The sequence below is a fragment of the Acipenser ruthenus genome, chromosome 5 (genome assembly GCF_902713425.1).
Source record: "Acipenser ruthenus chromosome 5, fAciRut3.2 maternal haplotype, whole genome shotgun sequence".
Taxonomy (NCBI): domain Eukaryota; kingdom Metazoa; phylum Chordata; class Actinopteri; order Acipenseriformes; family Acipenseridae; genus Acipenser; species Acipenser ruthenus.
In genome coordinates, this window is record NC_081193.1 from 10,082,152 (window position 1) to 10,098,779 (window position 16,628).

Here is a 16,628-nt window from a genome sequence, read left to right on the forward strand (position 1 = left end):
TTAGCTGTAATGTGATATTCTGTAATGCGATACTCTGAAATGTGATACTTTGTACTGTGATGTTTTGTAACAATTGTAAGTCTGCTGAGAAATACATAACAATAATAATTGACTATAGAAACTGGTGAGTATGACATCACAATTCACGCTCCCGATTGGGCGGGTTTTTATCAGGAAGAAGTTGGCAAGTTTTTGTGAAAGTAGTTTGCAGGCGGGTTCACACCCAGTTGGGCTTTTATTTGTTTGGTATTATTTTATTTTTTTACTGTGCGTTAAAAAATGGCTTTGGGCGGGTACCAGATTTCATTCTAGGCTAGTTTGGGGCATTTGTGCGGGTATTACATTTGGATACATTTTGAATAGTTTTAAAGTATTAACAATATTTTAAAGCAAAATATTAAGCTATATGATACACAACCCTTCCTCAAGATATCAAGATGTCTTGTCACCTTATGTGGTCCAGTGGTTAAAGAAAAGGGTTTGTAACCAGGTGGTCCCCGGTTCAAATCCCACCTTAACCACTGACTCATTGTGTGACCCTGAGCAAGTCCCTTAACCTCCTTGTGCTCCGTCTTTCGGGTGAGACGTAATTGTAAGTGACTCTGCAGCTGATGCATAGTTCACACACCCTAGTCTCTGTAAGTCGCCTTGGATAAAGGCGCCTGCTAAATAAATAAATATCGGTTTATATTAATTTGCACTACGAATCCGTTTGCTATTTTTATAGAACACGCTGTTTTGGTATTGCATTTGTAGTACATACCAGTCATGTTCTGTAACTTCCAGTTGTCATTCAGTTTTATTTTCCTCCTTTGTTGGTATCAGTTTTGTGAAACTGACTCTTCATTAATTTTTAACTATGGATATTTTAATATTTTCGACAGTATTTACATTACTACACGCGATGTCTTAACCATCTGACACGCCTTTCTTCACACCTTTACTACCGCACAACCACTCTACAAGTACAAAAAAAAAACAACCTCGAAATGAAATTAATACCACACAAATTGGGCTGTTAAATGCTTAAATGACTGTCTTTCTGAAGAAAAAAAATACAATTTGACTTTAAATTAATTACTTAATAATTAATAATCTTCTTCCTACAAAGCATATTAAACTCTTGCGCTGTTCCCTAAAGCCAATGGGAGTGGAGTACCTAGCAACAATGTTATGCAGTAGACTATGCAGGCAGGGGCACCTCACAAATACACAACTAAGCAATTCACTTAAAGTCAGAAACATGAACTGAAAGACATCTAGCAAGGTTTTTATAGTTATTGAAAGACTTTATTTTAAAAAAATGACAATGTTTTACTTGAATATTATTGTTTTTAGTTCATAGGGACTATTTTCTGTTGTGGAAGGTTATACCTCAAAATGTTAATACATATTTAGATACTATATATATATATATATATATATATATATATATATCCCTTCTTTTTTATAAAACGTGTATAAGTCCGTTTTTTAAAAGCAATAAGGCACTTGAGAGCATGAGTTGTGCTGGATATTGTCCCTTCTTGGTTGGTTGCAGGCACTCCACTGTGTCTCGTGCCTAACAACGCACCAAGAACTGACAGTATCCAGCGCAACCCATGCCCTCACGTGCCGTACTGCTGAAGCATACAAAACAAAAGGTAATTCGCAAATAGTGTAGTTGCTGTTTGTTACAATGGGGAACAACATCAGAGATGAATGTGATGTCACAACATACACTCCAGATTGGGCGGGTTTTTGGGCGGTTTTTCTCAGGAAGAAGTGGGCTGGTTTTTGTAAAAGTACTTTGGCAACTGGTTCCAGTGCTAAACGCTAAGTTTAACAATAAAGCCATTACGATGAGTGCAGATCTAGTGTTACATTTTGCCAATTTTAGCACCTTATTTGTGTGCTTGGTGCTTAAATTCCCACAGGTGTTTGCTCTCGTTTCAGCTAAATCATCCAGAGGCATTAGCTTGAAAAGTTTACTGCTAGAATTGACGGGGTAAGACATTTATTTTGTACTGGATTATACTACTACACGCAGTTGTTATACATGCAAATTGTTTGCGTGTAAATTATCCAAATTAAAATGAATTGTTGAATGTTTAGGCGCTGCAGGATCTCGTGGTACTGTACGGTACTGACACAGTGGTATAGTCAAGCAGTGACTACTAAAGTTAAGGTTTCCGTAATACTGCATTTATTTATTTATTTATTTTTTAAATAAGATGCAATCTAAACATGTATAGTTCTTGTCTGTGTAAAGCTGTCTTGGAACAATTGATACGAAACACGAACGTACGGGGAAGTTTCTTTATTATCCCGGAACTGAGTTGTTGGTCACTACGAGCTACAGTACAGTAGTTTCTGTTTTAATTAATGCGTTACTCCTGTGTGATGTCTCTTCACTTTGATCTGTGGTGTGTAGTTTTGCATCGATTTTTAAGCCTGTAAAGCGGATTTTAGTCCAGAAAAACCTGCACGTTAAATGAAGATCTCTTAACAAATTTAAGATCTAAAATTAATTCTAAAATATGGTCAGTTACAGAATTTTAGGAAATTTGAAAATGAATACATTATTTGGAAATATATTTAACAGCGTTGGTACAGTGATCTTAAATTCCAGACGTAAGCGAGTCTATAGAACAGGAATTGGAAGTCAGGAATTGCAGATGTATTGTTCTTATCAGTTACACCCTGTAAATGTTGCTCTCAATAGTAGTGCGATAGTACTGTAACTGTATGTAGGATGTTGATGATTTGTATAGATTCAGGTTGAGAACCACAATCCTAAAAGGTGTCTCCAGACCACTTTTATTGTTGTGCCAAGATGTTAACCACAGGTTCAAAGGGTTGGTATTATTATTATTATTATTAGTTTACCAGTTGTCCTTCACTTGGTTAAATTACTGGTAATCACACTGAAATAATCTCTATGTGATCAATGTAAATGCTGTATGGCTGGTGAATATGTAAGATTATTTTCCCCCACACAGTACATAGCAGAAAAAAAGAACAAACCACAAATACATTTGTACAGCATGTCACACATACAACTGCCACAATCAGACCATTTAATAACTATACACATAATACAAAAGCAGCAATTTTAATGTACATTTAAAGTTATATTAAAACCCACTTCTTAGTTTTTGTATTATGTGTATACTGTTATTTAATTGGTCTGACTAAGAAAGCCATTTTATAAATGCATTTTTAGTCTTGACTTGAAAATTATAACGCTCCCAGCTCCAGTATTTGAACAAGCCCCAAATCATTTTTCATTGCTTTTATTGTAGGTTTTCAAGTGCCGCCGAGCTAAAGCTTATAGCTTAAAAAAAACAAGTTTGAAATAATATTTGTTCACAATTTGTTTTGGCGTTAAACAATACAGTAATGAACCTACTGAATGCATCTTACAGAATACATGTTTGTTTGTTTTTTAGTAAGAGAAGATGTTTACAGAATACATGTTTTTTTGCAGCAAGCTGCATTTTTCTTCATTAAAGACCTACAGTGAACTGTACAATGTCAACTACAGTTCTGTCAGCATGTGAACTGTAGTTTAAATAATGGACCAGGGTTTGTATTATGAATTTTCTATTTATATGAAACAGTTGAACATAATGAATACAGAATGAACATTTGTTCAATGATACACATTTTTTAAATATTACAGTTGAAGTTGAATGAGGTCATGTTTGACATCAGTGTTCTAGAATTGAAAGATTATGTAAAATTTACTTTCATTTTCTTTTTTAAACATATTTGCCAATGCAAACCCTGGTGTCCTGTATCAACAGCTGTGCTTTTTGATATTTGTCTTTTACAATGCATAAACAAAACAGTGCTGCAGGCAAATCTTTGCAATTCATTGTTACTGTATTTTTGTTGTAGGTACATTGTGGTCCTCTCATACCAAAGTTATTATGAATACCCATTGTCAGCGTACTTGGAGTATCCCATCCTTATTGCTCAAGGTAACTTCTCAGCTCTATAGCATAAGAACATAACAACATAAGAAAGTTTACAAACGAGAGGAGGCCATTCAGCCCATCTTGCTCGTTTGGTTGTTAGTAGCTTATTGATCCCAGAATCTCATCAAGCAGCTTCTTGAAGGATCCCAGGGTGTCAGCTTCAACAACATTACTGGGGAGCATGTCTGTACAATGGAAGATTAAAAATTCAAACTGAAATACATAATGAACCATCATTCTCAAATGCTGGTAAAATGTCTTTCTAGACCTTTTTAATTGATGTAAGAGGTAACCACACTGGAAAATGGTTCTCATTGTCTGGTTTGTGAAAACACAGATGATGTTGTAGACCTTCTCTTTGTATACAACAGCAGCATCAGCACGCTTCACACTTTGCTGAAAAAGCTTTTGGGCTGACCCGAAACATAATTCATTCCATCAACAGAAATACGTTTTCATGATTATCAGGTTTTGTTGCTCCGTTTGTTTAACTTCACGTTTTAAAATACACATTGCATCCTGTTATGAATAAAAGGCGAGTAACTTCAAACTCCCCACAGTAGCTAGATGTTGGCTCTTACTTTTATAAAGATGCCTTGGCCGAACTAGTCAATGTTACATACCTACATGTTCAGCTTTTGAACAAAAAAACCCCAACATTTGAGTAATTAAGATTGGAAACATCATTAAAAGGGTGAATGAATGTAATAAAATATATAATGTATAAATGTAATCTGAAGCTACTCTACTAATGTCCTGCAATCTGCAGTTATAGTCGGCACTATTGCTCAGCTGAACGTTTCCTTTTGCTATAAACTGGTCCACAATTAAATAAATAAATAAATAAATAAAATTCATGTTGCTTTCTTATAAGTTGTTAATATTCAGTATGACACTGCATTATGGCAGGGAATTAGATTTGTTTGGTTTTCAGATGTGATTCTTCTGGTGCTGGTTTTCTACTACAATGGAAATCTGAGCCACTGTCTGCTCCCTGCAGTTTTGTATCCTTTTGGAAGAAGACAGTGCTGAACTTGACCACTGAAACACAGGCTACAGTTAGTCTCGGAGCTTTCATACTATAGTTTTTCAAGTGAAAATGGTGGTTACAAACATGCTGAATCAACAACTTGCTGGCTACTGTTTTTCCTAGACCTTTACCATTATTTTGGAGACCCAAATATACCAGTGATACTGGCAAGGCTCTACTACTTTCTTCCTTTGTACAGAAAGAAACCACTTGAGCTTGTGCCATCAGGAAGAGCCACATAAAAATGAGCAAGAATCCAAACGGCCTGTATTTTCATTAGGAATGGTAGAGGTCCAGATGATCACCTGATGGGACTAAATATAATTATTTTTTACATTTCTGTGGACTAGGACATTCTATTTTAAACCAGACTTTTTAAATTCAGATCAAGGCTATATGGAAAAGCACAAACAAAAAAATCAGTTCTCATGCACCCTCTGGTGTGAGAATGGATGTTCCTTTTCTGTACAGTAGTCAGAATAGTTACAGTATAGTTTGCTGTTCTTTTTTTAATTATAGTGTTAAACTCCTTCAAGGCATTTGTTAATTAAAGAAAATAATACTATTTAAAGTATAGAGAAATGTACTGGTTCCATATAATGTAGTATATATTATAATACATTTTATTCAGACAATACTATAGTCAAATCTTAATAATTTTATTTAACCTTAATCCCAAAATGTCAAGATTTGTTGCTGTATGGCCTCTCATAACTTTTCAGAAGTGGATTATTGATTTGGCTATGGTAAGTAAGGGTGCTTATAGGAAGGTATTAAAGTGTTTTTTCATCATTAGAATCCAGTTTATACCAACAACAAAACAAATATTATTAAAATTGACCCTGGCATTTTTGATTTGTATAATCTTTTGTATATACAGTAGAAATAACACTCTACATAAACATATTCAAAAGGCCAGTATTTTTAAAATGGGCCACTGCTGAAACTGACAACTCCTTGTATTGAGAAGATGTAATCAGTGTAATTCAGCATAATGCAACATACTCCGTTTAATAATTCATTATTATTATTATTCATTTCTTAGCAGACGCCCTTATCCAGGGCGACTTACAATTGTTACAAGATATCATATTATTTTTACATACAATTACCCATTAATACAGTTGGGTTTTTTACTGGAGCAATCTAGGTAAAGTACCTTGCGCAAGGGTACAGCAGCAGTGTCCCCCACCTGGGATTGAACCCACGATCCTCAGGTCAAGAGTCCAGAGCACTAACCACTACTCCACACTGCTGCCCTAATGGCAGTTACCATTTCAGACAATTGAATGCTTCCATTTTGTTTTCTAGAGCCTGTGCACCTTCATCAGCGCTGCTAGTAAATTTGCACAGCTACAGTGTTTGTGGGAAATAAGAGATGCTGGGCAAGTAAGTGCTCTGACATGGGGCATGGCCATATACACCAGTTTAGGTAAGTCAGAGCCTGTGCTCTTATTAAAAACTGCTACCTATGCTTGTAGTACATAAGCTTTTTTATGTCAAGGTTTCTTTGACAACAGTTGAGAAGCTGGACGCTTTAATCAGTCAGGAAATGGTTGGGAGTTCCACGCTGCCTCAGCAGAGTGGGACTTTATGGTAAAGGAATACTGCAGCTATCAGTCTCTGCTCTAACCGAGGAGTTTAAGTGCGCCAAGGTCCGACTGGAAATGACATTAGTAGATTCGCACAACAAATGCGTAAGGGAGGCAGCACCTGAGTTGAAAACTAGAAGAAAGTGGGTGGCAAAGAAAGCCGTGGAAAATGCAAAGGCTGCCATTCGAATCTGTGATATTATGGGGAAGAGGGGGTTTTGGTCTCAGTTCAGCTCCTCCTACATTGCATAAGGCAACCCCAGCTCAAAGGAGGAAGCTGGTAATCAACAAGGTGCAAACGCAGGAAGAGAGGATGAGGTGCGTAAAGGCCGTTTCCCAGGCGAAGCAGGGAGAATGGATGACATGGGAGAGTGTGGAACAATGCAAGATCGACTGGCAAGACCTATGGACAATGGAACAGAGCAGGATAAGTTTCCTCATCAGATCAACATATGATGTTCTCCCATCATCACAGAACCTAAACCTCTGGGTGGGTGAGGATCCCTCATGTCCTTTGTGTTCACCACCTGCAACATTAAGGCACATTTTGACAGAATGTAAGGTGGGTCTTAGCCAAGGACGGTTTACTTGGGGCCATGACCAGGTGCTGCGATGTTTGGGTGTATAAAATCAAGCCTCACCCAGGACAAATGGAAGCTGCTAGAGACTGGAAAATGCTGGCAGATGTTGGTCAATGGCTTATTTTTCCACCTGAGATTGCCACCACTAACCTTCGACCAGACATTGTCTTGTGGTCTGGATCAGCATGCCTCATTCATCTGGTAGAGTTAACAGTGCCATGGGAGGATGCTGTGGATGAGAGGAAGATACTTCGGTATGCTCAACTAGCTGCTGAAGTGGAACCGCGAGGATGGAGAGTCTGGGTTTACCCAGTGGAGGTGGGTTGTCGAGGATTTGTGGCACTACAACACAGTTTCTCAGAGATGTCGGGTTCAGTGATCAAGAGTTGCGTCGCACAGTGAAGAACTTATCTGAAGCAGCAGAGAGGAGCAGCAACTGGCGGAAAGATTCTGGTTGGGGATCTCAAGCACAATACAAAGAAAGCAATGCTGATGTACAGGTAAGTAAGCTGGGCTGAGTTGAGTGGGAGACAGAGGGGGGTGATGCTGGTACGCCAGAATCACTGTCGATTGTCATGCTGATGCGCTGGGGAGACCGCACTGTGGTTGATCCCTGGAGCCAGCATAGCAGCCGTTGTGTGTGCTGATGCGCTGGGAAGGCAAAATAAGCTGATCCCGGGAGCCAGCATTACACTTCAGCCATCAACACCAGACAGAAGGATATCTACATCATCAGATGGAAAGAAACGCAAATGGATGGAGATGCAGATGGGTCACATTAGTTTACTGTAAAGCTACATCTTAGTTGGTGGTAATTTTGGCAAGAGCTGAGTTCAAATCAGCATGGAAGTTTTAACATCTACTCTCATTTAATGGAAATCATTATAATTACTATGTAGTGTAATCTTCCAAAATCCTGTAAGAAATTAAATTAAGTTCTACCCTGGTTAACAAACTCACTAAATTAAAAAATTAAAAAACAGCTTTGTAAAGATTTTTATATATATATATATATATATATATATATATATACATACACACACAAATATATATATAAAGATACAAGATGGGCTAACTTGTATACCGCCAGCCTAAAGGTAAAACAAAATGATCACATACTGTACATACCTTGCAACACATCTTGATATTTGTATTTCTGCAGCAAGGATTTTTACTACGTTAATGACAACAGGGGACTTTCAAGGTAAGTAAACAAATATTAAACTTGTTATATGTTCCTCAAGAATGTTTACATCACTAGCATCCAAAGCATTTATCAACATCAGTACTGAGAAAGTTGTTACTGAGTTAGAATTTGATGTTATATATTTCTCCATCTTAGAATGGGTCCATTGTTTAGTTCCCCCCTTATAGTTCTTTTTAGATCTTACAGTGTAATTCAGTGTTGACAATCAAATGAACTGCCTGTTTGGTTTGCCAATTCTTTGATTAGCTAATTCAAAGTCACATGATTGTATGACCTCATAACTGTTAGCTTGACCAGTATACCAGTTAGCTGTAACATTTTGTTTTCTTTGATTTTGTTTCAGTCCTTGCAAGGTTCCTTATTATGCTACTTCTCAATGGCTGGGTTACGGCCACCATAGTGTACTACAGAAGAGCAGGAATAAAGCAGGAGTAAATCCAGCCCATCATGGACCAAGACGGCATTAATAACCATTTATTCTATACCAAATTTTACGGGTTTTTCCTAAATATTATTTTATAAGCAAAGGCATTGTACATGTGCGTTGTCTTTATGTTGTTATTTCTTGTAACAATATTCTCAGCGTTAACATGCATAATTTTTGTTACAAATTGGGCCTGGGATAATGCAGTTGTAACAATTAATTGGATACCAGACATATAATCAAGTCATTTCATTACTATTTTTGTATTACATAAAAATAAATTGGAATAATGCACTTTTTGGAATTTATATGCACAAGTACTTAAAAGTATAGCAATGGGCTTTTAATTATAGCAGTGCTTTTAACTGTCCAGTGTCACAAAAATATGGGTGCTGATTTATTTTATTTGTTGTCTGTCAATATCTGTCTACATTATCCACACAAACACAGAAGTTATTTTTACTGTTTAACTGATGGTTTTCTGAAGTAATCAAACTTTGGTGGTGTAATGAGAGCGTTAACCTTTAAACCTCACTTTTTTATGTTTTTTAGGATAGATACTGATAGATATACGGGTATATTGCGATATTCATCAGGCAATAACATAACCGGTATTTTTGGTTTAACTAATTCAGAGAAACGTCTTCAGGAAAATGTCGGCTATTATCTTGCGAGATAATCACTTCCTGCGAGAACTCGTAATGCGAGCAGCGCTAACACAAAAGAAAATTGACAGAAGCACACAGATTTTTAGCTGCTTAAATTCTACAAAGCAGTCACATGTCTGGAATCATTTCCTAATAAAAAAAAAATTAAAAAAATCTAAAAAAGGATGTCTGTATCGCATCAGTCATTGCAGTTGTTAATGCAAGGCTTAAGTAAAATATGCTGGCGGTGTTATGGCAAATTTCTCCCTCCCCTTAGCCCTAAACGAGTCACGTGGAGATTTCATTTCGCGATTCATTGAACAGAGTAAAAAATATATATATTTGTGCGTTTTTTATTGGTATTTAATCATGTTAATACTTTTCTTGCTTTTGTGTATTATCTCTGGATACTTTGCATTACATTGATCTGCGTGAGATTAAATACACCTTTACAGTAAATAAAACAAAATATTGTTCTATAGATTTGGGAAAGTCGCCCCCCACCTCCACCCGTACCAGGAGGTGTGTTGAAGGTGAGTGATAGCAGGGTGGATCCATACTGATTGGAAGAGTATAGGAAATGGGGGTGGAAATGCTAATATATTCATAGTATTTAATGTAATGTTTTTGTTTGAATCGTCAGTCGATTCTTGGAATTTGACTCCACGGACGTCTGTGTGATACCTGTATATGTGTCTTTGGTTGTATCCAATGATTATATGATTGTATTAACAGTATTTCTTTTATGCATATAAAACATTTTTGAACAAAATCATTTGACGATTTATTTCCCTACAATATTATATATATACAGTACTGTGCAAAAGTTTTAGGCAGGTGTAAAAAAATGTTGTAAAGTAAGAATGCTTTCAAAAATAGACATGTTAATAGATTATATTTATCAATTAACAAAATGCAAAGTGAGTGAACAGAAGAAAAATCTACATCAAATCCATATTTGGTGTGACCACCCTTTCCCTTCAAAACAGCAGCAATTCTTCTAGGTACACTTGCACACAGTTTTTGAAGGAACTCGGCAGGTAGGTTGGCCCAAACATCTTGGAGAACTAACCACAGTTCTTCTGTGGATTTAGGCAGCCTCAGTTGCTTCTCTCTCTTCATGTAATCCCAAACAGACTCGATGATGTTGAGAGCAGGACTCTGTGGGGGCCATACCATCACTTCCAGGACTCCTTGTTCTTCTTTACGCTTAAGATAGTTCTTAATGACTTTCGCTGTATGTTTGGGGTCGTTGTCATGCTGCAGAATAAATTTGGGGCCAATCAGATGCCTCCCTGATGGTATTGCATGATGGATAAGTATCTGCCTGTACTTCTCAGCATTGAGGAGACCATTAATTCTGACCAAATCCCCAACTCCATTTGCAGAAATGCAGCCCCAAACTTGCAAGGAACCTCCATCATGCTTCACTTTTGCCTGCAGACACTCATTCGTGTACCGCTCTCCAGCCCTTCGGCGAACAAACTGCCTTCTGCTACAGCCAAATTTTGACTCATCAGTCCAGAGCACCTGCTGCCATTTTTCTGCACCCCAGTTCCTGTGTTTTTGTGCATAGTTGAGTCGCTTGGCCTTGTTTCCATGTCGGAGGTATGGCTTTTTGGCTGCAAGTCTTCCATGAAGGCCACTTCTGACCAGACTTCTCCGGACAGTAGATGGGTGTACCAGGGTCCCACTGTTTTCTGCCAATTCTGAGCTGATGGCACTGCTGGACATCTTCCGATTGCGAAGGGAACTAAGCATGATGTGTCTTTCATCTGCTGCAGTAAGTTTCCTTGGCCGACCACTGCGTCTACGGTCCTCAACGTTGCCCATTTCTTTGTGCTTCTTCAAAAGAGCTTGGACAGCACATCTGGAAACCCCAGTCTGCCTTGAAATTTCTGCCTGGGAGAGACCTTGCTGATGCTGTATAAATACCTTGTGTCTTGTTGCTGTGCTCAGTCTTGCCATGGTGTATGACTTTTGACAGTAAACTGTCTTCAGCAACCTCACCTTGTTAGCTGAGTTTGGCTGTTCCTCACCCAGTTTTATTCCTCCTACACAGCTGTTTCTGTTTCAGTTAATGACTGTGTTTCAACCTACATATTGAATTGATGATCATTAGCACCTGTTTGGTATAATTGTTTAATCGTACACCTGACTATATGCCTACAAAATCCCTGACTTTGTGCAAGTGTACCTAGAAGAATTGATGCTGTTTTGAAGGCAAAGGGTGGTCACACCAAATATGGATTTGATTTAGATTTTTCTTCTGTTCACTCACTTTGCATTTAGTTAATTGATAAATATAATCTATTAACATGTCTATTTTTGAAAGCATTCTTACTTTACAGTATTTTTTTCACACCTGCCTAAAACTTTTGCATATGGATATGCATATGCATATATATATATATATATATATATATATATATATATATATATATATATATATATATATATATATATATAATATATATATATATATATATTAAACTATAGATATGTGTGTGTATGTTTACGTATTTACGCATAACTCAGTTATTTGTAATATATTGAAAAGCTCAAACCTAATTTGAATACATTTTAACTAATTGTCTCATAGACATAGTGCTGTTTTTGTTGTTGGAACGCATATTAATAACGTTTGTTAATATACTTTTATAGAGGGGGCCAAATGTGCCATGACAGCGGTACCACCAACCTTGCATATGACATTCGCCAGGATCACCTGGGGGTCTTACTTGCAGAAGGTAAAAAAAAGGCCATACAGAATGGTTGATTCTGTAGACTTCAGAGGCTTGGTGAACGTCCTGCACCCACGATAAACAAGTACCAACCGGAAACAATTCTCGGAGGTTATATAATACCACAGATGTACAACAAAGTCAAGGCTGAAGTGAAAGCTGAATTACTGACTGCTAAACAAGTGTTAACTTATGACTGGAAATTTTTCACACATGTGGAGTTCAGAAAAAAAAAAAAACATGTTTAATGTAAAATGAAAATAAGGTATTTATAATAAATTATATTTAAAATCAATGTGTTTAGAGAATTTTAAATGGCTAATTCAGGGTTTTTGAAATATGCAAAATTGCAATATGCACACAAACTTGATTAATAACTGTTCAGTTCTCATTCTGGTAGCAATAAAAACAAGATCAGCATCATTCAGCATTGAATTCCAATATGTATTGCAATACATATCGCAATATTGTCTTCAGTATGTCTGTTGATCATCATAACATGGGGGCAAGTGGTTCTAACAACATAACATTCATTAGCTCAATAAATCTCAGAAAGGTTGCCATTGCCATTTATTTGAAGTATCTAATTCCAGTGAAACCCTTAGGCAAAAATAAGTAATACCCCCAGAGAAGGAATAGAACACAACAAAATAAATAACACAAAATTGAAGACTACATAATTTTATTGTCAAATATGTTTTACATTATTTTATTTTAGCATACTGTAGCTGTATAAAACATGCATTTTCAATGTAGCATTTTAAATATAAAGTGGACAGGCCAATATAAATTATACATTTTTTTTTGTAAGATGGCATGTCAAATAATATTTTTATAAATATATGAGGGCCAATTTTGAGGATTCTCTTTCCAGCTATGAGAATTCTCACAACACATTACTGGAAGCCCTGTAGCTATCACTATGTGTTAAAATACACCTACAGTATGTTTTAGTTAAATATTTTAGAGTTTGTGAATTATATGTATGTGCTGTAAGATTTTAGTAAAATTAAGTCACAGAAGCTCTCTTTTTTTCTTTTTTAGGAATAATAAAACACATCTAGAATACACAAACCAAAGACAAATACAAAATGTCAGCACTTAGTGAGGGAGATATGAAAACAATACACAACAGAGATTAACACTCTTTTAGGTAATAAGGTAACTCCTTTATATTAAAATTTAGATATGAAATGTACATTTTCCTTCTTACATTGCTCAAATTAGAGTTATAATGCTTTTTGTTCAGGTATACATTCAAAAAGATAGGAATACACCAATGTAATAGTTATGCATACAAATAGTGCACTAACTTGGTTTAACATCAATTATCTAACAGTAAGTAAACATCACTTTCTAGGAATGGGCAAACACAATTATAAATTAAGGCAATATTTTGACAGAAACTGAAGCAGTTGTTACCAAGTACGTTCTAATGAAAGTAACATTCTGAAACTTTATCGCTATCAAAGCTGATCAACATTCACATGCAGCATGATATCCATATGATCTTGTAAGCATATAACCTAATAACCACAAAGGCTTTATACAAGTGCATAGCTGCAAATGTGAAGAAAAATAAATAAATAAAAGTTTTGTTTTATGAAAATTACAATAGCTTGGGTGCCAATCCAAATTATTACCGATAGTTTTTTACAGCAGTTGGCGTGCACTGTGTGTGATATTTCAAAACTCCATTCCATTATGTATCCAGCAAATTTCCTCCGAAATGTCTTTGTAATGATCAGTCTTTGCAGTCCCAAACAAAGCAAACTTCATGACATTCTGTTGGGGGTGATGCAGTAGTTACGCAAGCAGGATATGATACAAAAAGGTTGCATGCTTATACTGTGGAGAACAACCTACTTGTGATTCAGCAGCTAGTGCCACAAGTTTTGCAGAAGTGTGCACATAAGACAGAGACCCAGTAAGCTGGTTAGTATCCCAAGAACCCTATCTATTACCCTCAGGATTAGTATTTGACATTTTAGCAGTGCTGTAAACCATGGTGATACATAGATAAGTCTTTCTAAAAAATATGTAGCATTTTGTGCATTTTTGGTACGCCATATATGTTTTTCAGTCTCTTTTGTGTTAGGAAGAAACCCATCACCTTGAAGAGTGACTGCATCCCAATAAAAGGAAGTTAGCTGGAAAGACAAAAGAAAAGATGGTGGATTGTATTTAATAAGAAACAAACATGGAAAACACTCTTCTGTCCAGGCCCTTTTTTCTTTATTGTAATACCAGTCCTAGCTACATTCAAATATGCATTCTTGCTCCAACACCATACCTAAACCATTGTCTTATAAATTCTTTTTAAAATTTGTATACCCTCTGTATATCACTCCAACATTTTGTAGATAGTCAACAGACCCAAAATGTAGTCACGATCACTTACAAACATTACTTTAAAAAATAACTTGATTAAATAAGTTATTTTGTATTAAAATATTATATCAAATGAAAGGTCTACGATCCTGTACGTACATCCTACAAAACACAAAATCTACAAGATTTTTAACGGGGACACAGGGGAGCATGCAGTATAATGGCTGAAGACTACATACATTTTACATAATTGTAAAATTTAGTGCAGATACTTATGGTATATGAAACCCTTCAAGTAACTTCACTAAAACAAAATAATTCGGCATAACCTTCATAGGATAGAATCTATAGAATAGCATTTCCTAAGTAGAACATGCTACACTTGTAAACATCATCTAAAACACATACAAGCATTTACATTCTTACACAATCCTGCAAATAATCTCAAATTGTTAAACACACCAGGTTCAGTTTGTAGTTTATATTTCATATTTCGTAAGGGCACTGAAGTACATGCTTAAGGAAAAATAAACAAACAAATCCAGGCGCAGAAAAAAAAAAAAAGGTCATGCTGCCGCAAGCACAAAACTCTTGGAGCTTTTCTGTGAAACTACATCCAGACTAGGTCCAGTGTTGCATCATTCATTGCACACTTTCACATTTAAAATAGAAAATATTATAATTGATAATATTTCTATAATACAGTTTTGCTGATAGAATAAACAAAACTAAAAATCTTTGTTCAGATTTTAATTTTGGGAGCGTTTCCGATGCTTGATTCTTCACTTTTAATCCGTGGAGGGGTCAGGCCAGGGAGGGCTGTTGCAGGCACAAAAAGAAGACATGAAATCAATGTCCAATGCACAGTGTGAGAATTTGAGCCTTGACCTTCTTGGAAATGACATGAGGAAGTTTCATCTGCAAAGGACAATGGTAAGTTTCCAGAGAGATTTGCCAACTCCATGTAAAAAGGACTAACACAAATCTCTAAAGAAACTTAATATATAAACTTTTTGATAAACCTAAATCAAATACTCTAGTATATATTAGTGCTTGGACAAATATCCCAAATAATATTTTCGGACATATATTTTCAGATACAAAAATCGATCGTATTTGCTGGAAATGACAAGAAAATGATATGCGAGATTAAAATATATATAAAAAAAAACACAGGATCAACACTACAGCTCTTGAGCCTCTATTAAAAGTTTTAGACAGCAAAAAGTAAACAAACCAGATTAAACGCTCGCATAGTGATCTCTATGGAATGTCATCTGGGTAAAAAAAAAGGCAAGCATGTCATTTTGAAATGCCTCGCTTAAAACAGTGTCCAACTTGCTGGAAATGTTGTGTAGTGATTTTTATATAGATTTTATATTTTTTTGTTGTGACTTATGTGAAATGTAATAAACGAGAACCAAAACGGTGAGATTTTTCCCCCCTTAATTTTACAACACCATTTCCACGTTTGTTTTATTTTATGTGTTTAAAGTTAAATTTCAATTTTTCATTTGCATGTTCAGCTACAAAAAGGCACAAGTAAAACCTCAGGTTATTACTTTATGAAAGTGTGTCTATGGCCACTGTTTACTGTGAAGAAATGGCAATGGCAAGGAATGGGAAAAAAAGTAAAAAATAAATAAAATGCGGTGTCAGCTTTATGTACTATTTATTTTGGAAATAAACAAAACAACGTTTAACTTGAACTGTTATTTGGCATCCTTTGTTTTGTAGTGAATTCACTGGAGTAAAGTAAGGCCTACACAACGTATTCTTTACTCCTGGGATATTTTTTTCTACTTTAACATGTTATAGTGTCACGTCTTGCTCTAAAATACAGGCACACACGATGGGGCCACGCCCCCTGCCCCTATGTGTGTTCTGAGCAAAATAATGGCTTGTATTACATTTTGAAAACGAACGAATATCCAAACAAATATTTAAATTATGAGCGAATCTCTCTCTCTCTCTCTCTCTCTCATTAAGTCATACGGCACAATTCAGAGAGCCTGGTCAGCATTAATCTTAACTTAGGGTAAACCAGTACCAGTAGTGGTAATTGGGATATGTGAAACCAGCTGTTACACTATGTTTTACGTTGTCAATG

General features: G+C 36.0%; 2 protein-coding genes across 8 annotated transcripts in view; one reads left to right on the forward strand and one right to left on the reverse strand.

Moving 5' to 3' along the window:
* The first annotated feature begins 1,777 nt into the window (after positions 1-1,777).
* On the forward strand, positions 1,778-10,215 carry LOC117402702 (solute carrier family 66 member 3-like). 2 transcript variants are annotated; one of them, XM_034004091.3, is made up of 7 exons: positions 1,778-1,987; positions 3,883-3,965; positions 4,897-4,966; positions 5,681-5,738; positions 6,304-6,424; positions 8,328-8,369; positions 8,716-10,215. In XM_034004091.3, the coding sequence occupies exons 1-7, from the start codon at positions 1,842-1,844 to the stop codon at positions 8,805-8,807; spliced, it is 612 nt and encodes a 203-aa protein (XP_033859982.3). In that variant the 5' UTR covers positions 1,778-1,841; the 3' UTR covers positions 8,808-10,215. The 2 variants fall into 2 exon arrangements, with proteins under 2 accessions (XP_033859982.3, XP_058879611.1); XM_059023628.1 differs by lacking the exon at positions 1,778-1,987 and having other exon boundaries at positions 1,994-3,965.
* Positions 10,216-12,852: 2,637 nt separating this feature from the next.
* The window catches only part of LOC117402932 (rho-associated protein kinase 2-like), a 54,861-nt gene continuing 51,085 nt past the window's right edge, over positions 12,853-16,628 (reverse strand). For 4 of the 6 annotated variants that reach the window (XM_034004617.3, XM_034004618.3, XM_034004620.3 and 1 more), the window contains one exon: positions 12,853-14,337. Coding sequence is in view for 3 of the 6 variants with exons in the window: in XM_034004620.3 (XP_033860511.1) it covers positions 14,334-14,337 (4 nt within the window). In the remaining 3 variants the exon portion in view is untranslated. Of the gene's footprint in view, positions 15,437-16,628 lie in introns of all 6 variants that reach the window. The other 2 variants (XM_034004619.3, XM_059023629.1) reach the window with 2 other exon arrangements.